The 26763-nt window shown below is 46.0% G+C and overlaps 2 protein-coding genes across 9 annotated transcripts in view; both read right to left on the bottom strand.

The window, feature by feature from the left end:
* Positions 1-12254, bottom strand: part of CLTC (clathrin heavy chain) — a 29916-nt gene extending 17662 nt beyond the window's left edge. For 2 of the 7 annotated variants that reach the window (XM_042026389.1, XM_042026391.1), the window contains exons 1-7: positions 12107-12254; positions 4316-4523; positions 3577-3579; positions 1968-2236; positions 1492-1653; positions 598-711; positions 39-212 (exon numbers count right to left, since the gene is read on the bottom strand). In XM_042026389.1, coding sequence (XP_041882323.1) covers positions 39-212; positions 598-711; positions 1492-1653; positions 1968-2236; positions 3577-3579; positions 4316-4523; positions 12107-12148 — 972 coding nt within the window. In that variant the 5' untranslated portion in view covers positions 12149-12254. The remainder of the gene's footprint in view (positions 1-38; positions 213-597; positions 712-1491; positions 1654-1967; positions 2237-3576; positions 3580-4315; positions 4524-12106) is intronic. The other 5 variants (XM_042026393.1, XM_042026394.1, XM_042026390.1 and 2 more) reach the window with 3 other exon arrangements.
* Positions 12255-12848: 594 nt separating this feature from the next.
* On the bottom strand, positions 12849-26585 carry DHX40 (DEAH-box helicase 40). Of its 2 annotated transcripts, none has more exons than XM_042026386.1 (17): positions 26377-26585; positions 25633-25778; positions 25215-25334; positions 23879-24109; positions 23616-23682; positions 23038-23169; positions 21578-21677; positions 21177-21263; positions 20582-20764; positions 19819-19899; positions 19072-19229; positions 18116-18230; positions 17728-17836; positions 17315-17409; positions 16714-16783; positions 16146-16374; positions 12849-14473 (listed from the first exon to the last, which is right to left on the bottom strand). In XM_042026386.1, the coding sequence occupies exons 1-17, from the start codon at positions 26513-26515 to the stop codon at positions 14334-14336; spliced, it is 2202 nt and encodes a 733-aa protein (XP_041882320.1). In that variant the 5' UTR covers positions 26516-26585; the 3' UTR covers positions 12849-14333. The 2 variants fall into 2 exon arrangements, with proteins under 2 accessions (XP_041882320.1, XP_041882322.1); XM_042026388.1 differs by having other exon boundaries at positions 12849-14470.
* Between the last annotated feature and the right edge of the window lie 178 nt (positions 26586-26763).

The following is a 26763-nucleotide window of genomic DNA, read 5'->3' as shown; positions in this document are numbered from 1 at the left end:
TTAGCTAAAGAAGTGGTTTCCAGGCCAGGTTTCCTTACTTGTCCCTTTCTGTTTACTCCAATAATTCCAGCTGTTGCTTCGTGCTGTGCAGTAACAAAAATGGTCTCTCCACTGATCCTGTTCATGTAGATACAGGTGCCAGTTTCCAGGTCATACAAGTGGATGTAGCCATACTTTGTTATGAGGAACACCACATCGTGCTTGTCACTGATCTGCAAAACACAAATAGATTACTCAAATTTGGCACTGGATAAATGAGTTGGTGCTTTTGAGACTCAGCAAACAGCTGGGCCATTTCAGGACAGCCAGAAGTGCTGTTTTATTTTTACTTGAGTAGTATCACAGCAGAATGATGTTTGAAGAGCTTGAAAAGCAGTTAAAACACATGGATATTTCTTCCATAAATAAGAATAGGCTGCTTTTGAATGATGCTTGTCTCCACCTTTACTTTACCACTACTGAAGCAGGAGCAGCAGTCACACCAGTCACACCAGTTTAGGGCCAACCCTCAGGTCCACATTAACCAGCTGACTCCCAGTGCCCTGCTCCAATCACATCCACCAAGAGGAGCTGCAGATCTGTTTGCAGCTGTCATACCTGCATAGCAACAGGAAAGTCACTTTGTGCTTCAGGAGGAAAGAAGACATCCACAGCTTTCTTTGGAAAGGGCTGATTCCCAGTGGGTGGTGTGCCAACCTCAATGATATGCAGCTGTGCAAGAGATAACATTAGTTCTTGCATCCAATTTATTTAACAATAGATTCAACAATGAAGTTACAGCATCTTCTTGCTGCTCAGCCTTAATCCCAAATTTATGCAAAGACAAACTAAGTTAATCTTTCTAAATTCACTGGCTAAATGTCACTGGCTAAAGGTGTGGCATCTGGTATTCATGTACCATAGGAGAGGGAAACAGTTAAATACAATCTTTAGTTACCCCTAATTACTTGGAAGTTTCAGGATTCTGCTGGGTTACTTTAGATGCACTCTTTTAACTTGGTTCACATTCTAGAGACAGTTCTGAAGATTCAGTTTCTCTGAATTTAACTCTGATTTTACCCTGGTTTTGCTGTAACTCACATAATTCCAGCATTGGCATTGGAGCACTATTTAGCCTTGCAACACTATTGCTTCATTTTAAAAAATTTTCATCCAATAATTTGGAAATTAGTTGAGTCTGATACCAGGGATCAGCATCAAAGAAAGATTGCGACAGCTTTTCCCTCAAGCTTCGCCTGTGAAGCTGAGAGTCACATGTTTCAAGCAGCTAATTAGGCTGGTCATGACATGCCACTTAACTTCTCCACTCACAGATTCTTGCTACACCAGGTAGTCCAAGCTCTGCATGCACCATATGCCATATCCAGACTGACACAGTCCTTCACTTTCTTCCTTAAATGCAACTTTTTGCATTAAACCACTTGTTCTCCTGGAAGCAGAGAACCACGGTGAGTCACTAAAGATTACAGTATATTTAGAACCAAGCCTTACCTTACCCCCAGCTTGCCCTCTTACTGCAAAACAGAAGAGAGTGGATTCTTCAGCATTCCCTTCCATCTTGAACTGTGCAAAGCTGGCTGCATGTCCCTCAATGGGCTGTGACACTTTTCTGTCCACAGAGTACAGCTGCATTGCTCCCACTACACGGTTTTGCTACACAAAAAAGAACAAGTGTCAGGAAAAATAGGCACTCAGTAATTTCATTTAAGTTAATACTGGTAAATATGCTGCCATTTCAAGCTTCCTCTTACAGCAGCATCATTTCAAACTCTTAACCTTGTACTAGTGCTTATATCACTACAAATCCAATTACTTTAAAGTGAGATTTTCAGTTTCACTTAGGTTTGTTATTTGAAGTTCAAGACAAGCATTTGCATTTAATAAAATAAACACATCAGTCCTGTTCCCATAGAAGGAGACAACAAGACACACTCTGGGGTTTCCACACCTTCCTGGAGGTGAAGTACCTGTGCAGATATTCCAGTCAGCAGGAGCCATTTCTGCTTGGCATCAGTCCTGTAGTTGATGATCTGGCAGCCAGCAAGGCTGGAGTGGCGATCAAACATCTTCACAGGCTGGGACTCCCCCTCCATGCTCCAGTGGTAAACTGCATTATCCGTCACAAGGGCAACAGTGTTCAGAGAGATCCACTTCCAGAAGGTGACATCATCTGTCATGGTGTGAGCCTTCATCTTGCTCTTCATTTCAATGTTGAAGATTTGCAGCGTTTTCCCAGCTAGAAGACACAGCATCGTTAGCCAAGTGACAGAGCAGAAGAGCTGCACTAGGACATGAAACCCTGGGGACTTCCTTCAAGAAAAAGCTGTTCTACACTGGCAGACCTTCAGGGACCAGCTTTTACTTTGAACCAGACCACACTCCTAGGGATGATTTTACCAATTTGCCACTACTGAGCAATCAAACAGATGTGGAGAACAGGTTGGTAGGAGACAAAAGCTTCAGCCACACAAATGGGTTGGAGGATATTTCACGTACATCAAAACCAGGTTACAATCATGCTGAGGCTCTTTGGAGTTGTGAGGGAAGCTATGCCAGTGGCATTAAAAGCTATGTCCACATCTGTTTTAAATATTAAAAGGGCACAACATGGAACAGTCAGGTTGGCAGAGGGCTTTTGTAATTCAGGCTAATTAACCAAAACCTTGGGGTTGCACTAATGGGATACACAGCTACTGACTGCAAACCAGACTGACAGGAACTGTGCAAGGGAAGGAATCTAGTGACCAACACAAGCTCTAGAAGGCAAGAGGAAAAGTTCTCCAAATCACATAGAATGGTGCATACAAAAATCCTGAACAGCCACCTGCAGTCATTTCTACCAGTTTTTATAACACAGTGGCCTAAGAAATTATTTCTTCCTGTTGAGAAGATAAGAAAGGTTCGGAGCAGTTCTACTACTTATAGGAAAGAGTTATTTAAGCACACACAAGCGTAGCCCAGGAGAAATACAGAAGATCCCATGAAACTGGATGCAGGTCAGAATATCTGCTACAGTTACTAACTGCAGCCCAGCCTGAGGAAGTCACAGTGCCACAGGGGCAAGTGCCTGTGCTCACCAAGGACTGATCGAGTTCAAAGCCATTAGTTCAGCAATTGATGCAAGATGCTGAGTCAGGAGTTTCTCCAGAACTTGGAGAAATCTCTCTACTACAGAATTACTCAGGCTATAGGCAGCAGTTTGTTTCTGCATCTAGTGCAGCTGGAGCTTTAGGGTCAAGGGAGAAGGACATTCAGGTAACACATTCCTACATGCTAGGCAAGGTATATTACAAGGCAAAATCTAGACTTGAGTCAAAAGGGTCAGTCCTGTTCATAAAAAGCTCAGTATCAAGATCCCAATGATTTAAGTACGCTTTGGGTTCTTGAGTGGGATAGTTTTTGGAATCTTAAGGACTCCCTTGTTTGGGAGGGTATGAAAAACCTCTGAGTTTTAGGCCTTCAGTTGCTTAAACACCACTGTTCAGCCATGTGCACCATCAATCTGAGCCATTTTATTCTGCTTTTTCTTGTCATAAGACACAACAGGAACTAGTACAGTCAATTGAAGTAACTCACCATCTGCACACACAAGAAAGCATTAAAGTTGTGACAAAACAGTAGCACAGTATTAAAGTCAAAGTTAGGTATCATTGGATACATATAAATCTTTCCATTAGCAATACATGCATTTCTAGAATGGCTGCACTGAAGGCTTTTTGGGGCTCTTAGGGGAAGAGACAGACATTTCTGGAGACTCCAGAGGAATGCTTGTTCTCTGTATCATCCGAGATACCAAGCTGGCTGACCTTGTACTTCCTTCACCACACAAATCTTCTCTGCATAGTTCTACTGCTCTTATCACTGACTGATACAATAAATATGCACTGGTCTCTTTCAGCAAGGCCAAACTAAGGCCTTCAGGAATATTTGTCCCCCCTTCCCAGCCTCAGTTTTCCTTTCTCTAAGGAAAGGTTTAGCTGATAGACCTTATACTGTTCCCTCTCTTCCCTCTAACATGATTCCTTAAAGCCCACACTTGGCTTCCAGCTCTCTCTGCTCAGAAGCTGCAAGCATTTGGACTGAAGGAAAAAACTCATCCTAATGATCAGCAAATGGCAGGAAGCTTCAGCTGAAGCTCCCTGCCCAGCTGCCTCCAGAAGAACTGAAAATGCATTCAACTTAAGCTCCCATTAAGCTGTGGAAAATTGCTACAGGATCCTCCCACATAAATTACCTGAGAGACCTCAGTCACTCAAACTAGTTCTACAGAAAGCCTTCCATCCACTTCAAACAGCCCTTTATCAGGACTTCATACCTTTTAATGCAATGACTTTACTGGCAGGGTTCATGATAGCACTGTCAGCTGAAATGGGTCTTCGGATTGGGTTGCTGGGGTCATTCATGTCAATGATCACCACTTGAGCCTGTTCTCCTACTTTCTCTCTGATGCAGATGAATTTGTCAGACTCCATTGTCAGAGTGCTGAACCCAATGTTTGCTGGGTTGATGCCCAGATTTTGGAGCTGTAAGAGAAAAATAAGGTTTAACATTAAGTGATTACCTTGGTATAGCCACAAAGTTTTTGTGAATGTCACAGGAAATATCAGACTTTGCTTCGTTTTGTCACAAAACAGCCATGCTACCCAAAACCAGCATGACACACCGTGTTGCACAATTTCAACTAAGCCCAGCAGGCTTCCTGGAGAAGCCCTGCAGCATTCAAGCACTTGGTGTCTTGTCTTCAAGGTCTATTTACAACTTAAACATTAATAACTCAATTTTTGAGCCCCCTCACGTGGTTTAAGGCACACTGAACTCGCCATGCTGGACTTGCAGCTTCAGTCCTCACTCTCACCGGCTTTCCTCCCTGAACTCATCCACTGGGTTTGACAGCTATCACTATTTCAAGCTTAACATTACACGTGAGGTGTCTGAGCTTTATCTTTATCCTTGTGGAGCTAAAAAAAGCTGCCTGTCTAGCAATTAGCCCAGGCCTGTCTTGCAGCAGGAGGCAGAGCTGGGCACTACTGAAATCAGCAATGGCTCAGCCACGGCCCTACTTAACACCAAAGTTATCAATAAACTGCTTCCTTCTCTGCTGAGCCACAGTCTGTTCCCCTAAGCCTTTCAATACCTACCTTTAATTTATGTTTCTTGCACTGCTTGCAACAAAACAGTTTAGTTAGTAGCACTTTTGCAAAGCTACTGTACGAGGATGTCGGTAGGGAAACAAAGTTTATTGCATTTTTAACAGTGAAAATGCAGCATGGTCAGTTCACCTCACACACAGATATCCAGCTCGTCCATACCTTAAGAACTCCAGTTTTCTACTATTAGAAGAACTATCACTTCTAATATTCTGGTATTTTTCTTTCTGGAAGACCTTCAAACCCAAGATGTCCCAAGAAGGGCGAGACCTTCAAAGCCAGTTTAGGATGATTGCCCTGGTTTGGAGCACTCAGCTCTTATCAGCTGTGCTCTGCACCAGCTCCAAGGAGGCCATGCCCCAGCTCTGCTCCTGCGTGTTTGCAGCTCCTGATAAAGAGGATTTTACTCCACTTCCCCTTTGCCCAGGCTCTCCAACAGTACATGTGAGGAACAAGTAACATCTGAGCTATGGCACACCAAGTTAACAGAACAAGCTTCACAAAAGTCACTTTGATGGATGACGTTGATTGCCCAGGGAATACCTGACAATAAAGGCAGGAAATTTCCCGGTGACAGTGTTTGACAGCTATTAAAAAAAAAAAAATAAAAAAAAAAAAAAAAAAAAAAAAAAAAAAAATCAAACCCTACCTCCTTGACAGGTCAGAACTCTTTTACTCAGATTTAAGTGAGTGTTTGAGGTCCATCATCCCAGCACCTGACTACATATTGTCCAGCCACTTAGAAAATTTTAGATTCAAGCTCATATCTCCTTTTCACACTTGGAGCAGTGTCCTCTAGACCTGGGACTCTGGCATTGTACATGAGCTAGGCAGGGTTATATGCAACCCAGTCACACCCCTGCAGGGAGGGAAGGTTTGAAGATGTGAGAGTTTGGTGTGACTTACTGGAGTGACTTACTGGGATGTGGCAATTCCTTTTGCTAGGGCTGCAGGCTTAACAAGTGCAAAATCATTTATCAAGCACTAAGTTTCCTTGTTAATTTGGTAGAGGGGGGGCAGCTGCAGAGAGCCAAGCTTGGCAGTAACTTACAGCACTACACTCAAAGGTTGTCGACAGAACAAATCAGAGAAGCAAGTCCGAGCAGATGGCAGGATGTCTTACAGAGGTCTAGACAAAACCACCACATCAAAGGTGCTTGGATATTTCAAGACAGATTTACCTTAATCACAGCAAACTGCCATCTGCTAGTGCCAGGTCTGAGGCACTAACCCTAGGTGGGAGATGGGAGACTTTTTGCATTTCTGTTATCAAAGGTGTGGTATTTCTCTGCAAAGGTTTAGAAGATTGGCACAGGAGATTGGCACAGGAGCTCTGAAGAAAGCCTGGAGAAGTTTTCTGATGGAGGTGCAACCATCAGCAAGGTCTCTAAGCACACAAACTCCTTCTGCTAACGCTTCATCTTTTCATCTCAACAAACCAAGTGTGTAAAGCAGTGTGAACCACGTCTGCTTCAAGGGTCAGGAAGTTGGCTCTGGTGGTGACAATCTCTTTGTCTGGTTACACAAGAGTGTCACTGGCCAAAAGTGGCACTTGCCTCGCCCAGCTGGTAAAGCCAACAGTAAATTTCTTGGCTGCACCAGAACTCTTGAGCAGAGATCATTCCCTGGAATATAGGTTGTTTTCCTGCCCAAACAGGCTAAAGTTCAGGTGAGTGGGGCAGGCGTGTTTATAAAGCTAAGCAAAGCAAACAGATGAAGATTACTGTTAGGAAACATGACAGCAAATATTTCTTTGAAGGCTTTTATTCTGAAAATTTCAATACTATTCCATGTACAAACTCGTGAGTTGAACTACAACTAAAGGTGTACAGGGGTTAATGGCAGATTTTCTACCTCTCCTCTTTATACAAAGGGAAAAAACTCCAAATATTTAATGTTGCACTAGGTCCACTACATTTCACTGATTCATAAATTAAAAAAGGGAATTTAAGACATTGCTACATTTTACTACAAAACCCACTTCCTTGGCTTTCAAGCAGACATGAAAGCAGAACTTGCTAACTGTGCTTAGGCAACTGATTTACAGTTCGAGTTATTTTACACCACCATTTGTTGGAAAGATCAGTTACACCACACTCCTGCTAGGAATAAAGTGTTCTGTGAAATAGCTGCTCCAGTAGAGTGGAACCATGAAACAGATTGTCAGGGACAGCAGCAACTCTTGTGTTCAGCAGAGATGTCGCCTCAAAGGACTCATCTCACCCAAGATCAGATACTTCAGTCACTTGCAGGCTCTGCTGAAGCATGGAATTCTGTGATGGCCTTTATCTGAGCGGCACCGAGATGTGAGTCATTGTAACATAGTAAGGCAATGTCTGATTACCAGAATTATTTTTTCACTGCAAGATAATTCAAGTGCATTCTTGGTAACTTAGCCAGAGAAGTTGTCACATGGATGGGACATCAAACTGAACGGTAAAACTGCTGACAGGAGTCTCTTTGTTGACCCCTTCTTGTAATGTTCCCTTTCTTGTGACAGTCTGCTTAGCTGTCAGATAATTTCTCCTTGCCTATGAGGAAGGGCACAGAACTGCTGAGCACACATTTCACCTCGACTCTCACACTCAACAGGATATAACCATTGCTCTTGTGGCCACAAGCAGCTGCTCAGCCCCTGCCCAGAGACTCCTTATCTACATGCAGCTAGAAATGACATAGCTGCAAAATGCCACTTAATTGGAAAATTCCCGTTTTTTTGAGAAGTCCCCCAATGTGCAGGGAGTCACATTAGCTCTCTCTCAGGCCATGCTTTACTGGGCTTTGACTGAACAAGGCAGACACCAGGCTACACTTCAGCTGCTCTTTTAATTCTATACATGAAAATTCAGAAAAGCAAACTTAAGTCACACAGAACTATTTATGTTTGTGCTGCTCTGTTAGTTACTGCCTGCAGTTCTGAGAGTCCCAACAGTCAGTCCACGGCAAAGTACTTCATATTTACCAGTGCAAGGTAAGAGTTACAGCTTGTGGCAGGCTAGGAAGTCATGTTTTCAACAGATAAGGGACCTCTCTAACATTCAAGAGCTCTCCTATTTTTGTATCCTTCCTATTTTCTGCCTCACCCTCAGCAGGCCGAGGCACCACCCGCTCTCAGCAGCCACAGACGTGCTTTGGGACTGTTTCAGCTCCACCACTGAGGCTGTACCTGCTGAAACTGGAGTTCAGAACCACTGAATCCCATTCCTTATCTTTGGCTGAGGCCCCAATCCCAGCAGGAAGCACTAAATCAGCACGGCCACCAAGGCAGCCAGGGCCCTGCACCTCAGCGCCTGCTGCGAGGGACATGCCCAGAGCAGCTTATAAACTGCTTAACTAATTGCTCCTATCCAATTAGTTGACACACACACGCAATCTCTCTCTCCACAAGACATTTCAGTTCTCTGTTAGGTATTTTCCCTCCACAGGAATACTCTAAACTCACTGGCTTTAGGAATTCAGATCCACTAAGAAGCAGAGAGCAAGAATCCCACCAAAACAGCATTAGGCACAGCAGTCCTCTAATTCCTGACTTGTATTATCAACAAAGGATGTAACTGCTTCAAACTAATGCTGTTACAGCAGAGATTTTGTGGTTTAGGCTGTATTAAACTCACTGTCAGCACAATACATGGAAGAATTTTGCTCTTTGTCATTTTTAGAACAACGTATTGAATTTATGTTTTATTCTATGGTGCTCTGGCTGTCCTGTTTTATTCTTTGGCACAGCTGTGATTCCAAGAGCCACCCAAGCACCACCACAGCAGTACAGCACAGCTGCCATTCAGGTTTGCTCCATCAATGAACAATAGATACAAACCCCCTTTTCCTAGTGTTAAAAAAGCAGTTCTGTCTTGGTATCAAGTGCACAGCCTGAGATGGCAGTTTTCTCTACTGTCTACATTGTCTTACAAAAATATTTGGATTCAGAAGAGTATTTATTAATGCCTTAACTCAGTACAGCAGGGGGCCTGGTCCAAGTTCAGTATTTATTTTCAGTATATTTCAGTATATATTTCAGGGTAGTGTGGTTAAATTAACTGGCAATCACAGTTCATCAGCTGCTAATTCATCTGGTTCCTTCTCACTCACCAAGAATTGTCATCTTAGAAAAGCTCCACTGACCCACCACAGTAAGCAGCTGTTTTACTTTCACCCTCGAACACACACTGGCACATTTTAGGAATCCCTGAAGCCTGGATAGAAGCAAGCAGATTTGCAATCATCCCACACACTGAACTCTGATCTCCCACTACATGCACAGTGGATTGTTTCCTCATAGCCACTTTGAAAAAAAAAAAAAGAAGTAGCTATATAAAGTTTAATAACATGAGTTTTGATAGCACAGGAATCAGGTTCCTCCTTGAAAATTCCCATGGAAAGTTTCTCCACAGCCTGTTGTTGATGTTCTTTGGTGGCAAGGCAGGGATGTCCAACAGACACCACACAGATAACAGCCTGCACACCTGGGGCTGCTGAGATTGCAGAGCATGTGATGGGACTCAGACAAACAAACCCTGAAACCTGACAACACTTTTTGGTTTAAGCTCCTCAGAAACCTCCCTCCCTTAACTTCTTGTCCAAAGTACACCTTTAGCTCCAATTAGGGGTACAAAGCACTGTGCACACAAGAGATGAGGCACTCAGGAGCAAGGTTCTGGAGCTTTTCTCTCTTCATTCCCAAATCACACAGCCGAGCTGCACAGCAACAGGCAATGGACTGGCCTGAAGCTGAAGATCAGACAAGCTTTGTACTTGACCATTTTTTAACCTCTAATAATGAATCCGTGGAGAGCTACGATCACACTGTGTGTTGACTGATTTCAATAATAGCCTGCAAAAACTTTCTCATGTAAATCCATCACCTGCTTTTTATAGCTAATGCTCCAGTTGGGTACCTCATCTTTCATTAAGCATCACTACAAACTCGCAAGTGCTGCACAACACCTGTACAACAAGTTTCCTAGACAATGTGGGTCACGTACAGCTCAAGAAATTGTATTATTGAGTCCATGAGGACTTCCTAGGAGCAGCCTGGATAGCAAAAAACATCGCAATATGAATGTTTCTGCTCTCAAAATTTATGTCAGAACCTCCAGCAGAAAAGCAATTAACTCCTAGAATTCAAATTCCTCTGAAATTTTTCAATGAAACGAAAGGAGGAAGTTCAGTAGCTGCAGCCAACTGCAGCATTAAGGGCAAGAGCCACGTGCACCCAGGCTCAGAGGGGTGCACACCCATCCCAGAAAGGATCAGCTCCTACGTGCAGCTGTAAAAGATTCTGGTTCAGCCAGTGTTCCACACTGAATAGGCACAGGCAGAGAAAATGCAAATTAAACCCCAAATAAACAGATAAATCAGTCAGAACAGTCCTGCTCCACCATGTGCTAGCCTGAAACCTCCCAGCACTTCTGGCGTGAAGCAGATGAGTTTCATTACGTAACAGCACTCATGTCATCAGAGACCTGGCAGTGGGTCACATGCAAGGTTGGGGTCTTAAATAATGTATCAGAGGTGTGTTGCCACAATACTTGATTGAGAGTTGGGCTGCTCAGAGGGACGAGTTTCTCCTGAGTGTGCAGAACCTCCTCAGTACCTGGTTCTGGGCTTTGCAGCTACCAGGACAAGGCACTTGCTTGGAGCTGAAGCTCTGGCCATCTCCTGAGGTTCTCCCGTCTGTGCTGCTCACTACAGGGACACCTAAACTATGAATTCTGGCTGGGCTTTAAACTGATATTGGAGTAAAATAATTCAGTGCTCAGCTGCCCACCTAAACAACAGTAGCAATTTTAGACACTACGAACAGCTGCAACCTTCAAATAAGTATTAACTTTTTCCTATTTGAGTTTGGAGAAAAGTCACTATAAATCATGCAAATCCATCACTACATTAGTGCCCACCACAGCCCCAGCTAGCTGAACACAAACTAAACACAGACACTGGCACCACAGGGCAGCAGGCTGCCAGAAGACCTTGGCCAGGTGTGCCAATGCAGCTTTTATTACACGAATTCTCCTCAAAAAACGCTCCTCAGCAGTGAAACCAAGTTTAGTAACACCGTGGCCCGTAGTACTTCGCCCTTCAGACCTGTCAGATAGGAAGTGCCCATTGCACAACTGGATCACCACTTCCAGACCCCTCCCTGTGCTCCAGCTTCACCCACGGACACGGGAGGCACACACTGCTCCGGGAAGGCAACCCTGCATTCCCGCACCAGAGCCCGCTTAGGATGTGCTACCAGCGCCTCCAGGAAGTCATGTTAGAGAAATTAAAGGCCATCACTCGGAAATAAACGATTAGCATGTGGTTATGGTGCAACGAGAGCCAGAGCTGCGACTGGGAAGAGGCCAGCGGACACCAGAGCTGGCACCTGGGCACTTGCACTGCCACAGCTGCACTGCAGGGAGCCGCAGCAGCTCCCACATTTCACTGCAATACGTGCTTTTCCTTCCAGAAGATGACATTACAAGCGGGAACACCGGCAAAACGATTTAGCCTGTTTTTAGAACTACAGAGGCTCCACCACCATTCAAACAAATAAAATTAAGCAGCACACAGAGACAGCTCGGCCACCCGACCAGCTCTCCCCTCATGCCCTACAGACCCCGCGCTGAGCCGGGATTTCCCCCCGGCGCTGCCCCGAGAAGCGCAGAGGAGCCACCCCCGCCCCGCCCGCACCGCCCGGCCCGCACGGGCACCGCGCCAGCCTCGCCCACCCCGCCGGGCCACGGCCCGCGGGCCACCGGCAAGGGCGGGCTGCCCGGCCCGGCCCCTCCCGGAAGGTGCCCTTCGGGAAGCGCTCCCCGAGCCTTCGGACATCTGGAGGGCGAACACCCCGCCGAGGGCGCTGGGCCGCCCCACACGGAGGCACCGCGGGCAGGCCCGGCGCTTCTCCCCCGGCACCGTCCCCGGGAGGCTCCCCCGGCGGAGCGAGACAGCGGCCCGCCCGCCCCCGCGCCCACCTGGAGATGCTCCTGGAAGCGGATGGGCAGAATCTGGGCCATGGCGGCGGCGGGGCGCTCCGGGCCGGGCCGGGCCGGGCTCAGCGGTGCAGGCGGAGCAGGGCCGCGATGGCGGAGCGGGGCCGTGCGGAAGCTGCCCCCGCCGGCGGAAGGATACCGCCGCGGAAGGATACCCGCACCTGCCGCCGCCGGCCTCCCGCGCGGAGGGATCTGGGCGAACAGCGCCAATGGGAGCGGCGTGCGGTGATGCGCCGCCGGAAGGGACTATTTGAGGACGCATCACTCCCTCCCTCCCCTCCCCGGCCTTTTTTTTTTTTGCCACATCATGCGACCGAGGGGCCGCGACGTCACTTCCGCCCCGCGCGCGGGCCGGCCCGCGCGGTCACGTGGGCCGGGCAGGGCGGCCGGACAAGGGGACACCGAGGGGACACCGGGGGGACACCGAGGGGACACCGAGGGGACACCGGGGGGACACCGGGGGTGTCCCTGGACCACCCCTCTTGCCCACCGCGGGGTGTCCCTGTCACCGCGCTGGGAGGGATCTCCTCCACTTGGGGCCACCGAGGGGACGGGGATGGCCCTGGCACCGGGATGCCGTGGGTCCTCCACTCTCGGCGTGTCCCTGGCACCGGGGTGTGATGTTTCCCCTCCCCCGGTGTCCCTGTCCCTCACCCCCCGGGGCTGCGCCCCAGGACTCTTCTCACGGCCTCCTGTTAATGAGTACAGTAAAGGAACGAAGCTCCACATTTCCTTCTGTGTTTTATTAACTCACACTTTAACTCCAGCACGTAGAAAACGGTAAAAACTGAACTCTTTTTCTGGGATGATTGCAGCATTCCAGGTGCTTTGCCCAGAGCTGTGTGTGCTGCAACACTTGGGATGGCTGAAGTCTTATCTTGCATCTCGCGGTTATTTCCCCAGATATTTTTTACTTTGTCTTAAATTCCCCATTTTCAAAACCTCTGAGAAACCCTGGAACACAGGGTGGGAGAAAAATCCCTCATTTCTTGAGGGGGAAAAAAGAAAAAAAGATCAGAAAGCATTAGGATCTGCCAAGAGATTTATAGCCCCGAGGAACAGTGGGCATTCTGTGTACTCATTTCAGGCCCACTGGGTGGTACAGATGGCATTTGACTCATGAGGGGCTATGACACTGCAAATATAGATCAAATTAAACAGCAAAATTCAGAGTAGAGGATGAGTCAAGCCCAAGTGCTGCTGCTCCAAAGCAGAGCCTGAGCAGCAGTGTGAAAGAACAAAACCCTTTGCCATCCATCACAGGCAGAGGAACAATTAGCAGACCCAGCGCTTTTATGGGCCGTAATATTGTCATATTCCAAAGAATCCGAAGGTTTTGGAGAGTTTGTGATGCTGGGCAGCGCTGGAATGCTTGAGGTGAGGCAGAGGTGGAATGGTGAAGGTTTATTCAGGCTACAGCAGCACTTGAACCAGTGCCCAGGGTGACACAGAGCACACAGCTGAGGCAGGAAAAACGACAGCAAGTTCTTCCAATTATTTGGAAATTCTTATACAAACTCCTCACTCGAGCCCTGGAGCGTTTTTTGGATTATTATGGTGATAAAACAGGATTATTTCTTTACTGAGAAGGAAACAAACTTTATGATGAGAAAGCACCACGGCTCCTTGCTTTTTTAGGTGCTTAAGGAAAACCACTTTTATTTCCTTGTGTGTTCCTGGTACAGCACAGCACAGGGCAGGAACAACACAGAATGCAGGTGGGAAATGTCCCTTTGGAGTTAATCCTGCTGGTTCCATCCTTCAAAGAGCCCTTCCTGCACATTTTCCTGAGCATGAAGTCTGTATGACCACCATCAGACAGAATAAAATGGGTAAAAAAGTTACAGTTCCACTCCTTAAAAAAATAACCCCCAACTGACCTCTAAGGAAGTTTTATTTATAATAGCACTGAGACCTTTTAAAGTCAAATAAATGCCAGGGAATTGGCACCACACTTGGTATCAGGGCTTCAGCCACAGCTGAGGCCACTAAATTGTTGCCACTGACCTGTAGCAACAGAATTCAGCTTGGGAAGTTCTCCCTGCTGGATGCAGCAAAGGGAAAGGTTGTGTTTGTCCTCTTTGGCACTCGAACTGAGCACAAAGCAGAGGTTTCCCTGCACTCCTGTCAGTCATTTGGCATTATGCAAACATCCCCAGACCTGCACAAACTGCCTCCCCTTGCAGTGGGAGCAGAGCTGCCACCAGTGTTACCCCATTTCCTTCACTGGGCTGCTTAAACCCTGAGCTCTTTGCTGCTTCCTCTCCAGGTATCGAGCTCGGGCATCCTGGATGGATTGGTCATCATTCCTCCTCTCCATCTTCCTTGCAGAGTTGTCTGTGACTCCTTCTGGGGGCAAGAGGAGAGAAAGAAATAAACTCTTCTGTGTCAAGACCCCCACCCCCAGCATTTCAAGTCCTCCTATTTGTTAAATACCAAAAAAAACCTCAACAGAATCTCAAGTTTTTTTCCAAGTCCCAGGCAGCCATTTGAATGACTTCCAGAGAGGACAGACTGTACCACAGCAAGAGGGAAAAAAAATTAAAAATAAAATCATGCCTTAGCTCCCATGTCAATATTTGCAGCTGGGCTCATCTCATCCCCAAATCTTGCTTCTTATTCTAGCAGAGAATATGCATCCTGCCTTCTACACACCCATTTCTTCTCTAAATTGCACATCCCAAACTCAGGGTTTAGGCAGGACAGGGACAGCACAGGGAGCAGGAAAAAACATTGGGATAAACTATCTTCAAAAAATTTCCGGAGGCAGGAGGAAGGGAGAAGAAAACATGCAGATAAGGGAGTGGGAAAAGTCAATTCTGCAGATCAGCCACCATTAGAAATGCACATTCCCCAACAGCACTGAGACCTTGGGACTGCTTCTCACAGAAGGGAAGAGAAGCAGAAAATATTTTCAGTCTAAAGTAACAATAAGAAAAATAATCAAAGACTCTGAGAGCCTAAAATTTGTGTGAGTGAAGCAGCTACAGCAGCCTGGTCCTGGGGGCTGGGCACAAGGTTCTGTGATAAAGAGGAAGGAGCTTTAATCAGCATCCACTGTTAGACTATTTGTAATTGTTATGTCTTGTCAGCTCTTCAGCCACCTATTTTCATGAAGGTCCCAGAAATAGAACATCTGTAAGGTCAATATTAAACTCCAATTAATTGGCAATTGCCTGATGAAGCCATGATGTAAAGGGGGATACGGAGAGCATTTCCTTGGACTTCAGATAAATTGATGAGGCTCCTCTGCATTATTTATAACCAAATCAAATTCATGTTTAAATTAGTGGATTTATACAATAATGCAGGGCAGAAAGAGATGCTGGTCTGAGCCCAAAAGTCTGCATTTTTTCCTTTGTTAAGGAAATTGAAGAGAATCTGTATTTACTGTACAAAAAATGGATGTTTTGGAAGGGTCAGCTCAGGAGTAAAGAGGCCCTTTGAAAACTTGGCTGCTTTAGGAACCTGCTGACAGAAGAATCCCAAGAATGTCAAGCAGCCAGATCAGTTAGCAGGCACCAGTTCTAATTAAAACTGACTATTTAAACATATGGCATTAAATTCATTGTCAGAATGAGACATTCACCAAAATGTGAGACTTTTTCCTCTGTGTTTATTGCTGGGTGATGTTTTTCGATTTTTTTTTTTTTCTTCCCTCTGCCCCATGGCTCTTAGGACTTCTCCCAGGGCAGCATTATTTGGGCATCAATGGCTAAATGTCCTTCGCAAACTTAAATAGCCAGACTCAAAATGTTTTTATTCAACTCTGTTCAAGCTCTGCTCTAGGACACCAAAAGGGGGGAGCGTGGCAAGAAGCAGCACAGAAACACCACAATTCACACTGCTGGGACAGAAAATAAGGATTGCAGAGCTGTGGGAAGAATAAAACAACCAGAACTCCACACATCAAACGCAAACCAACACCTTCTACCCCAGAAGGTGCCAAAATAAACACACAGAGCTCCAAAACAACAACAAAAACCACACATACACGGACAGGGACGAGCACTGTGCTTACCACACTGCCTTTTCAGCTCCTCTCTCTGCTTCCACTTGGTTATCTCCTCCTCAGTCACCTCTTCCCTGGCCACACTGCTCAGCTCGTAGGCGTCCACCTGGTGCAGCCTGGGCAGCAGGTCCTTGACCCACTCGTAGCGCACGGGGCACACGGTGCGCACGTAGATCTTGGAGGTCACGGCCACGTCGTGGAAGATGATCCACTCCAGCAGGGTCTCCTGGTTGTAGAGCTGAAAAATCAAAAGATCATCTCCCAACTGGTTTGATTTTTAGAGCCCCCACCTCCATCAGAATGGCAGTGATTGAGATGCGAGGGGGTGTTATCCTGGATTTTCAGATTGAGGTGCAACGATTTCCAATTGCCCACGAGATCCAAAGAGCCAGAGAGATAGTGCAGCCTGTGTCACACTCACTTCATAAACCAAACATTTACCAAGTTTGAAAGAGTGAGGCTCTTCCCCACTCTCAAAATGAACACTGCAGCAAACACCAGGGAGAGTTTAGGGACCTGCCCCTTATTCCTTTTAGAGATCCCTTTGCTACTTTATCAGCAGGGTTTGGGCACTCACTGTGGATGAAGGGTGGATGTAGACTATGCTGCCATGTCCATCCATTGTGCAGAATGTCCTGGCTGCAGATCTGAAAGGTTTGTGAAAAAAGAAATTAAAAAACCAACAAAACAAATCCCACATTGCTGTGATTAGACAGCGACACAGACAGCAACACTCAACTAAACAAAGCAGCAGCAGTATAGAAAAAAAAAATTTCAAGTATGTAACTGGAAGAAAGTGCTTCCAGAATTAGACTGTAAAAAAACATTTAAAAAGTGAAATACAATATATCTAATTTACCACAGCAGCACTGCAGGTGTAACACCACAGTAACCACAGGGTGATAACTGGAAATCTCCAAGCCCTTTAGTTGAATATCTGGAACCACTCATCAGCTGGTTCATTTCACAGACAGAAAAATTACATTCCTGGGAAGCTGCTGACATCCTTGGAATAGTGAAGAGTCAAAAGCAGAGAGCTTCCCAGGCTTCCAGCCCCTTGCAGAAACATCTCCTTCACCTGCAGTTACTACTTTGCTACTTTTACCAACATACAGCCACACTTTTATGCAATTTGCATAGCATCTTTTCCATTCAGCTCTCCAAACTTCACTCCTTACCTCCTAGCAACGTTGATGAAGTATCCTGCACATAGGCATCTTCTCAGGATTTCAGTTCTGGAGCCCTCAAATGTCTCTTCAGGGAAGTCTGGCAGCTGGGAAAAGAAAAACCAACATGAATGAGGATCTTTCTTCAAGAAAAAGCAGTTATACCCCCTCCATCCCATGGATCTTAAACTGTGGGTTTCTTGCTGTATGGAAAGCATGAGGAAAGGAGAAAAACTCTCCCTCTTGCCTGTTACCATCACTGCACCTGTGAGTTATGCAAGCAAAGGTGCTCTAAAAAAATATTTAAGTGGATCAGTTTCTCCTGGAGAAAGGCAGCAGCCATCTGGGAAAGGCTCAGCATCCACTACATCTCTTAAATATAAACTTACACAGCTCAAACATACCCAGAAATTCTATTTTCTCACCTGTTTCAGTTTAGTGGTTATTTCCCTCAGCTGTCTTTCCACACTGAAAGCAGATTTCACAGCTCTCCAGTGGATCCAGTATTCCTGGCACCAGGCTGAAGGAGACTTGCTGAGAACAGGAATATTTGAATTATAAAGAGGCCCTTTGTAATCTGCTTGTAAAGAAACTTGCCTCTTTTTTTTTTATTATGGTCATACAAAGGCAACAACCTACACAGGCAGATACTTTGTTGGGTTAAATAAAAGGTGTCTTGATGGAAATTACAGACCACACCAAGGAATAAATCTGAAATTAGGAATGAGCACACGCATGTGTATCTGCAGCACATCTAAAAACTGGGAGTTATGAGCAATGCAAAACCACTTACTGTAAAGGGAACATTTATACCTTGCTTTGCACTGTTCAAAAATATTTAAGAGGGTTGCAAAGTCATTGCATCCTCCCACTTGTGAGGCAAGTTCCTGGTGTTGAAGCTCAGCCTCCTTTTGCTTCTGAGGATCACCTGAGGAATAAGTTATATCTCACTTAAAGTCATCTTTATTTATCACTACCTAATATTCTGTTAGTGTGTGTTTGGCAGCCTTGGCTCTGTATTCCTGTTATTTTTAGTTTTGTCTCTCCTTCTACAGCTGCATTTACAGCTCTTCCTCCTTCCACTACTGCTGAACAAGAGCACGTAGATGCTATTCAATCTATGATCAATCTCATCAGTCAGCACCAGGCATGAAGAATTCCAGTCTCTTAGAAAGTATTTCTCACTCACAATCAATCCAGAGGCTGACATGGAAAGGTAAAGGAATAAACAAACAGCTCACAGGGATCAAGTGAGAGGGAGACCAAGGCTGTTGAACCCACCCCATCAGAGCACCCTCTAATCTATTGAGCTCAACTTTGTCCTACTGCCACAGTAACGGAGGTCTTAAAATAAGTTAAGAGCCTGGAAAAAAACAGTGGATCTGTGAGTTCAGTGGGAATTCAGAGCTGGCGAACAGAAAAGATAATCCAGAGGTGATGCCCCATTTGTTAAAAACAATCAGTCCCTGCTGCCTGCACTCAGACCAACAGTAACACATCTGCTGTGGTGCATTTGGGTTTTCTGGTGGTTTTTTTTTTCCCTTTTATTTTTGCCTTTTCCCTCCTGTAACAGAGATTTCCCCTCATGACCTCTCAGTTTACGCATACGCTGCTTTTCCAGCTCGACAGCCTTGGGACAGACACAACCCAATTCCTGCTGCTCTGAGGTCTCTGGAACAGCTGTTGTCCAATTCCTGGCACACAGAGTGCCCTGACTCCAAGACCATGGAAAGCTGTGAAAGCTTTTTTTGGGAAAAGGGGCTTCCCACCTGGACGGATGAAGACGTTTTCCACGGACAGCATGGCTGCAATGGGAAGCAGGAGATCCTCACAGTCCAGGGAAGCAGCTTTTATGACAGCACAGGACAGGTTGGGAGGAAGGGGAAACTGCACCAGGAATTCTCCCAGTCTTGTCACGTGGCCTCTCCTTATCCCAGGGGAAAAAAAAAAAAAAATAGATTCAATGAAATGATGTTTAAATGTAAATTGGGTAAGAAGCACTTCCCTCTGGACTGTGAGTGCCCAGACAGGTGCTGGGGACATGGAGAAGTGTCACAAGCAGAAGAATTATCCACATTTCTCCAGCTTGCTTGTCTCTGCTCCATGGCAGGCACAGCCAGCTCTTTTTGAATTTACAAGAAGAATTCCTGGAAGCTTAAGATAAGATCTCACTTCCTGTCTTAAGCTCTTGGATGGACCTCCCAGCCAGAGCCTGAGCTCCTGAGCCACAACAGTCTGGGATGTGCCCTCAGGAACTACAGAGCTGAGGTAACTTGTCTGAGGTCACTTAGGAACTCCAGGACAATGAGGAGAACTTGATCTCTATCTCCCAATCCCCAAATTGTGCTCTATCCCTGTTTTTATAGACAGTATATTAAACCCCAGTAAACTTCCTGGAAGTTAAATAAGGAAACACATTCTGCTCCTGAGGGGGGAATTCCTTTAGTCCACAAAAAACACCAGCTTAAGCATTAGATTTGAAATTCTTGTGGTGACTACATCCCTTTGGATTTTACCTGTCAATAGCACTGCACTGGTAAAGTTCCTTCAGAGCTTCCAAAATATGTCTTTCTTCAGGGGGGTCCAAATAGGGAAATCTATGGTTTAAAAAATGAAGTAGCGTTGTTAGTTTTCATACTTATTAAAATAATTTTTAAAACCTCCCAATGCAGATTTTCTGACCAAAGTTAGATAATCATAACAATCATCTGCAGCATATGGGTGTGTTACTGCATGTACAGCCTCCAGCTGAGGAATTTCTGATGACAAATCCCAGCATGGCACACACTAAACTGCATTTTCTGCACTTGTATGGTCTTAGAACTAAAAAAATCCCGCAGAGGTAAAGCTTTTTCGGGTATAAAAATCAGTATTTTAAGGATTTTAAGTATTTAAAGGAATGCTATGAACTGTGCATTTAATTCGGGAGGGATGGGAGTTTTGGCAGAGCCTCAGACTGGACTTGAGCTCAAACTGCATTTTCTGCACTTGTATGATCTTAGAACTAAAAAATCCCACAGAGATGAAGCTTTTTGGGTATAAAAATCAGTGTTTTAAAGGAACACTACGAACCATGCATTTAATTTGGGAGAGAGGGGAGTTTTGGTGGAGCCTCAAACTGGACATGAGCTCAAGCTCCAAGCTGGAATTACTCTGGGGAACAGCAGCAAAGCTGACTGAAGTGTCACAGTTGGCTGGGGATCTAATCCTGCCTCCTGCCACTCCGGGGGCGATGCCGAGACTCCGGGGACGGGGATAATCCCTCTCCAGGGAGGTCACCTGATGACATCATGCACGGAAAGGCATTTCAAGGTGAGGATCACAGATGTCAAGCTGGTCCTCCTGATCTCTGGCACGGTGTGGTCGGGCATGCACTGCTCCCAGAACTCTCTGCTGTACAGTCCGTAGCTTTTCCCCGCCGACGTCCGGCCGGCCCGGCCAGCTCGCTGCTTGGCTTCACTCCTGCCCAAAAGAAACCCCAACATCCAAACCTCTCATCCCTTCTGTGACCACCCAAAGAAGTACAGAAAGTTCTCTGTTTGGAGATGGAAGAGATATTCCTGCGTAGCAACTCAAAAATCCAGCCATGACAGAAATAAGGAAGAATTTCTGTGCATGGAAGAGTTTTTTTAAGCTTCCAGTGCAAACCTTGCTCAAACAACGCACTTCCAATTCCTCCCTGATGTCTGTAACTTTTAGGAAATTGTATGTCCCAAACCACTTTTTACTTGGCAACAAATAAAGTGGCTTTAAATCATGGAGCTTCGAGGTTGCTGCCTAGCTTTTTATTTCTTTTTTTAAAGATCAACCAATACAGAGCATTATTGCCAGAGCAGCTCCCAGAAACAGCAAGTAAGTGACATTTGTAACTTACTTTGAGATGGGAACCACCTCCAGGATGTCCAAACCAACTCGGGGGTTATGATTCAACTGCTTCACAAAGCCACTGTCTACCACATACCTGAAAAAACAAAATCCAGAGAGGTAAAAATAAGAGGGCTCAGCAGGTAACTGCCAGATGCAGTTCATCAAAAAACCCCACATTTACCCTACTTTTTATTTAGTGGAGCCAAGATTTGATTTCAAATTGAAGTCCAAAAATATTGGTCACCTCTAAGGCTATAATAATATCAAGAATTTTCTTACTACACACCTAAAAAAAAAAAGAAAGCAACAGGGCAGGTACAGTAGCAGAATAATTGTGTTTTTCCAAAGCCAGACCTTTCTGAATTATTCCCTCTGTTACAGCTTTTTATGAGGGACAGAAATCAGTACCTGACTCCTTCAATGGTCAGAGATGTTGCAGCAATGTTTGTGGAGACCACACATTTTCTGATGCCTCTGGGAGCTGGCAAAAATATCCTTTTCTGTTGATCTAAAATGACAGATATTCAGTCAAACAGTCTGTTCTGTTACAGAGCTCTGGCCTCAAACCACACCTCTAACTGTGCACATTTACCCAAATGCTTAGTGAAAGTCATTTGAATAGCATTAAAAAGCAAGTCACATAAAATTCCAAAATACAGATTTGGTATTATTTTAGCATGTGCCAGAAGTCAGGGAATATTTTCTTTATTGTTCACATATTCAAGAAGATTTGGAGATGGGAGCAAGGGCAACTCTCCTGGATGTTTCCTAACCCAGAGCTAGGAAAAACAAACAAGATGTCTGATCTTAACAGAATCTTCAAGAAAGATTTGAAGGGCTTTAAAAATCAGAGAAAATAAATGTGGACATCAAAAAAATTGAATTATCCCCCCTCGTTGTTTCCAGCAAATCTTCATTTATCATGTCACAAAGCAGCATATGCAGTTCCCATTCATTCATTTGGCTTTCCAAGGAACAGAGAAGAGGTGGAAACTCAACCCTCCCCTGAAATTTTCTCCCTTCTTAGTTTTGAAAGACATAAAAATCACTTTGAGGAACATTTTCTCTTTAATACAACGGCCTCTGAAACAGTGCCACAAAATCAAAATAAAACATCACTCTCAGGTTGGAATCACCTTTCATGGAGTAACAAAGAAGCTTTGATTTCCTTTTATGCAACTTTTCATTTTGCTCTTTCTAGAAGATAAGTTTTGCTCTTTTTGCAGATCTTTTTTGGAAGGAAATTTCTGCCCTGCTCTTCTGAACACTCACTCAGCCCCAGGTCACTCCAGTCCCTCTGAAAATACAGTATCTGTGTTCAGCAAAGGTCAGGGGGGCCTCTGTTTTTAACTCTTTGAAACTTAACTGTGATATTGCTGCCAAATAAAACAGTGACTCCTTCTGATAACCTTATTTTCTGTCCTGGAACACTGCACTGCTGCTATCTCCCCCTCTCACCACCAAAAACCCACTGGCAACATCTTTGCCATATAAAATAACATAAAATACCATAAAACGGCATAACATAAAATAAAATAATGTAAAATAACATAATATAAAATAAAATAAATTAAAATAACATAACATAACATAACATGTGAGGACAACTGGACTTTCAGTTACACAATAGCCCCTTCCTAACTGAGGATCTTGAAGTCATATGCAGCGGATTTGGATTTTAACTGGAGGCTCCTGTGCAAGCAGAGAAAGCTGAAGTTTGATTTACTTTGAAGATCACAAAAAAACCCCCACCCCAAAGTGCGACAGTATGGCAACAAAGGGGTTAATTAACGCCCTTTTCCCAACCCCAGCAGCAAATTTGATGAGGATAATGTTTATGTGAATTAAGTGACCTTCTGTGCTCTCACCTGTGGACATGGAGCCATACAAAGGCAGGATGAGCAGACCATCCACAGCCCGGTCGTGGACCTCGTACCTGTAATCGATGGATTCTGCTTTCTTGAAAAGCAAGTCACAAGCTCTTTCTATCTCATTTTGGCCTAAAAGACACACAAGAGCATTTCAGTGACTTCAGAAGCTACAACTCTGCCTTCCTGGTTTGCAACATCTTTAACAAGGTTGTTTTGTCACTGCTACGGAGTTGTCATATCATTAAAGTAAGGAATTAATGAGAGGGGGGTTTGGAGGTGATATCCAGCCTTTCCACAGGGCCTCTCACCAAAGATTTTCCTTAGAAGATGGCTGAGGGCCTGGCCCATGCACTGATGTAAGGTTTTACAGCTCAAATAATTCTCCCTCCCTGAATTAACAACAAAGTCAGCCATGTAGACAACACAGAGTCAATCTGGCTATTCCTAAAATACTCTGGAAACTATAATTTCACATCAACCTGCACCTTTCCCTTCTCACTGCTCTGGGAGAAACCAGACAGGCTTTGGAAGCTTTTTTGCTTTGCTTTGCTTGGAGTAACCAGGAAAATTCTCACCTGTGAGGAAAACCAGGATGTCGCCTTCTGGTTCATTTAAGTGCACATCCAGAGTGACCTTCACAGCCTGAAACAAACAACAAACAAGCCAAAACCAGTTGAAATCCCACTTATTCTGTCTAGGACTCGTCACACCAACTGATTCTCCCCTATTTCCTGCAGAGATGCTGAGAACACAACACAGCAGCTCATTCTTGTGCCCCCTCCCGATGAAAATCACCCCAAAACCAGAGGAAACACAGAGAAAACAAAGCAAACCAGACCTCTGTGACATAGGCAGAGCTGCCCACGTCCCTGGGGCTCAGCAGGTTGCAGAATATCTCCTTGACAGGGTAACTTCTTCCTGGAATGTGCAGCACTGAGCAGTGCCCAAAGAACTCCGAGAGCTTTTCCACCTCCAGGGTGGCCGACATCACCACCACCTTCATGTCTGTCCTCCTGCCTGCTGGCTTCTTCTGCAGGAACAGCTTCTTCAGCAAGCCAAATAAAATATCCTGGCAGAAAAACAGAAGCAACTGATGTTAGTACCCTAGTTTTGTTAGAAGTGCCTGACAAACTTGGAAGTTTGAGGATTTTATCCCACTTGAGTCAGTGAAAATCACATATTGCAGGCCTAAGCACTCTGAAGAAAACCTACATTTACCCTGGACATTTTGGTTTCTAGAGTTTAATTAATGTTTTTCCAGCTCTTCTCACAGCCTATAGACACCACCAGCGTAACTTCAACTCCTTTGTTTTTCATTTTTATACTCTCTTGGTCAAGTCATTTGTGAGAAGTTACCTCAGACCCTTTTTTCATTCCCTTTCCCAGCCTATGTCCCCTGACCGAGTGTGCACCCTTCTTTGGTTTTATTTACTGGTACAACCTCAGGAAGTTTATTTTACTCTGTGGTGCTCTGAATTACAAATCTGCTCCTTCCATCACCTCAGCTCAGTTATTTGCCATGCCCTCAGATGCCTGAGGGCAAACTGGGATTCAGAAAGCATTTTCCCTTTTCCTAGCTGGACTGGGACATTGTTTGCTGGAGCAGGAGGTTGTCTGACACACAGCACAATCTCCTGAGGTCTGAGTGACTTGAATGTCCCTTTGCTGGCCACAGAAGGGTCAGGGTGACATTTGAGAGCTTTTGGGACTCAGGTCTAGATACTTCCATGGTCCCAAAAGCCATAATCTCTTTGCACAGTCATATACACACCCTAAGAAACATTGCTTAGGGCAAGAAGGGTGTTTCAGGGGGTTTTTTTTGTGTTTGGTTTTTTAAATATTTGTGTCTTTGTTTTCTCAATTCTAGAAAGTTTGTGTTCTGGCTCAAACTCCTGGAAATTTTGGGAAAGTATTCAACAGCCAGCAAAGTCTTAACTGCATTTAAATGCATCAACTATAAGAATTCTAACACTATTAGAGGCCACATCTTATTTTCAACTTATGTAATAAACAAAGCAGCAGTTCTGTGCTTTTAGGACAGCAAAAGGATAAAGCACATCCATGGAAAGTCAGTCAAAATCCCTGGGGATCGTGCTGAAGTGAAAGGAAGGTACAAGCAGAGCCCAGAAAAGGAGAAACAGCGACCCAAAATACAGATACAAGGTGACACTCACAGTGCTGAGGCTCCGCTCATGGGCTTCATCCAAAATGATGACACTGTACTTGCTGAGGAGAGGGTCTGTCAGGATTTGCCTCAGAAGGCACCCATCAGTCATGTACCTGATGGCAGTGTCCTGAAAGGTTTAACGAGACATTCAGCTGCTGGCCTGGGCTTTTATTTCAAATGAAACACTTCTACACCGATCACACATTTGTCCAGGACACACTTGAGATTCCAGCACAGCTGCTCATGCACCACAGCACAGGTGCTTGGCAGCGTTTCACCTGCAAGGTGCCCAAAAAACTTCCTCAGAGTAGTTACAGCACACAAACAGCTGGGACAGACACTTCCAGAGCTCTGAGACAGCCCACAGACCCCAGCTCACCCTCACGGACCCTGCCACACCCCCAGGGCAGTCCCCAGGGCCCCACCTCGGAGGTGCAGTCATCGAAGCGGACCTGGTACCCCACGAGAGCCCCCAGCTCACAGCCCATCTCCTCGGCCACCCTCTGTGCCACCGACACGGTGGCCACGCGCCGGGGCTGGGTCACACCGATGGCACCGTGCTTGGCCAGGCCTGTGGGAGATACAGAAGGGCTCGGGTTGGAAGGGACATTAAAGATCAGCTCATTCCACCCCCTGCCTTGGGCGCCTTCCACTAGACCAGGTTGTTCAGAGCTCCATCCAACCTGGCCTTGGACTCTTCCAGGGATGGGGCAGCCACAGCTTCTCCGGGCAACCTGTGCCAGAGTCTCACCATCCTCACAGGGAGGAATTTCTTCCCACTATCCCATCTAACCCTGCCCTCTGGCAGTGGGAAGCCATTCCCCCTTGTCCTGGCACTCCAGACCCCTCCAGGCACCGGAAGGGGCTCTAAGGTCACCCCCGGAGCCTTCTCACCCACAGTGACTGTGGGACAAAGTGGGACCCTGAGTTGTGCTGCTCACGGTCACTTTATAACACGTACCTACATAACGTACACACGGCCACAGTTTGGTTTCTCTTTTATTTAAAATATTTAATCAATCCACCTCCTGTCACCACAGCCCAGCCCGAAGCTGCGTCACCGGCGAGGGGACAGGGAGACAACTACATGACTTTATCGCTGCTTGTGTCCCACATCCGCAGCCCGCGGAGGGGGGGGGGGGGGGGGGAAAAAGTGGGGGACTCGTTACCTGCCTCGTAGAGATACTTGGGCAGCTGCGTGCTTTTGCCGCTGCCCGTCTCGCCGGTGACGATGAGGAAGGGCCGCTCCCTCACGGCCTCCACCAGCTCACGGCGGGAGCGGCGGATGGGCAGGGCGGGGCCGTCCATGGCGGCTCCCGGGCCTCACCTGAGGCCCCGCCCGCGCGCGCACCTGCCGGGACCCCGCGCGCGCCCCCCGGGCCCGCCCTCCGCGCGCGCCCCGCGCATGCGCGCCACGCCCCCACAGCTTCCCGCCTCCTCATTAAGCCACGCCCCCACAGCTTCCCGCCTCCTCATTAAGCCACGCCCCCGCACGGTTTCCCGCCTCCTCATTAAGCCACGCCCCCGCACGGTTTCCCGCCTCCTCATTAAGTCAC

Source organism: Corvus kubaryi, unplaced genomic scaffold (assembly GCF_017639235.1).
Source record: "Corvus kubaryi isolate FWS band 111438036 unplaced genomic scaffold, C.kubaryi_AGA036_p1.0 37284, whole genome shotgun sequence".
NCBI lineage: Eukaryota > Metazoa > Chordata > Aves > Passeriformes > Corvidae > Corvus > Corvus kubaryi.
Note: the sequence above shows the minus strand (reverse complement) of the source record. Positions and strands in the feature narration are given on the sequence as shown.

What these genes read in the sequence shown, in the direction of transcription:
- DHX40 (XM_042026386.1), bottom strand. Translation starts at nt 26,515, where the DNA reads ATGGACGGCCCCGCCCTGCCCATCCGCCGCTCCCGCCGTGAGCTGGTG. An exon ending in TCCGTGCATGATGTCATCAG is followed by an intron (nt 19,900 to 20,581) that starts GTGACCTCCCTG and finishes TTTAAACCATAG; the next exon opens with ATTTCCCTATTTGGACCCCC. An exon ending in TTCATCAACGTTGCTAGGAG is followed by an intron (nt 16,784 to 17,314) that starts GTAAGGAGTGAA and finishes CAAACCTTTCAG; the next exon opens with ATCTGCAGCCAGGACATTCT.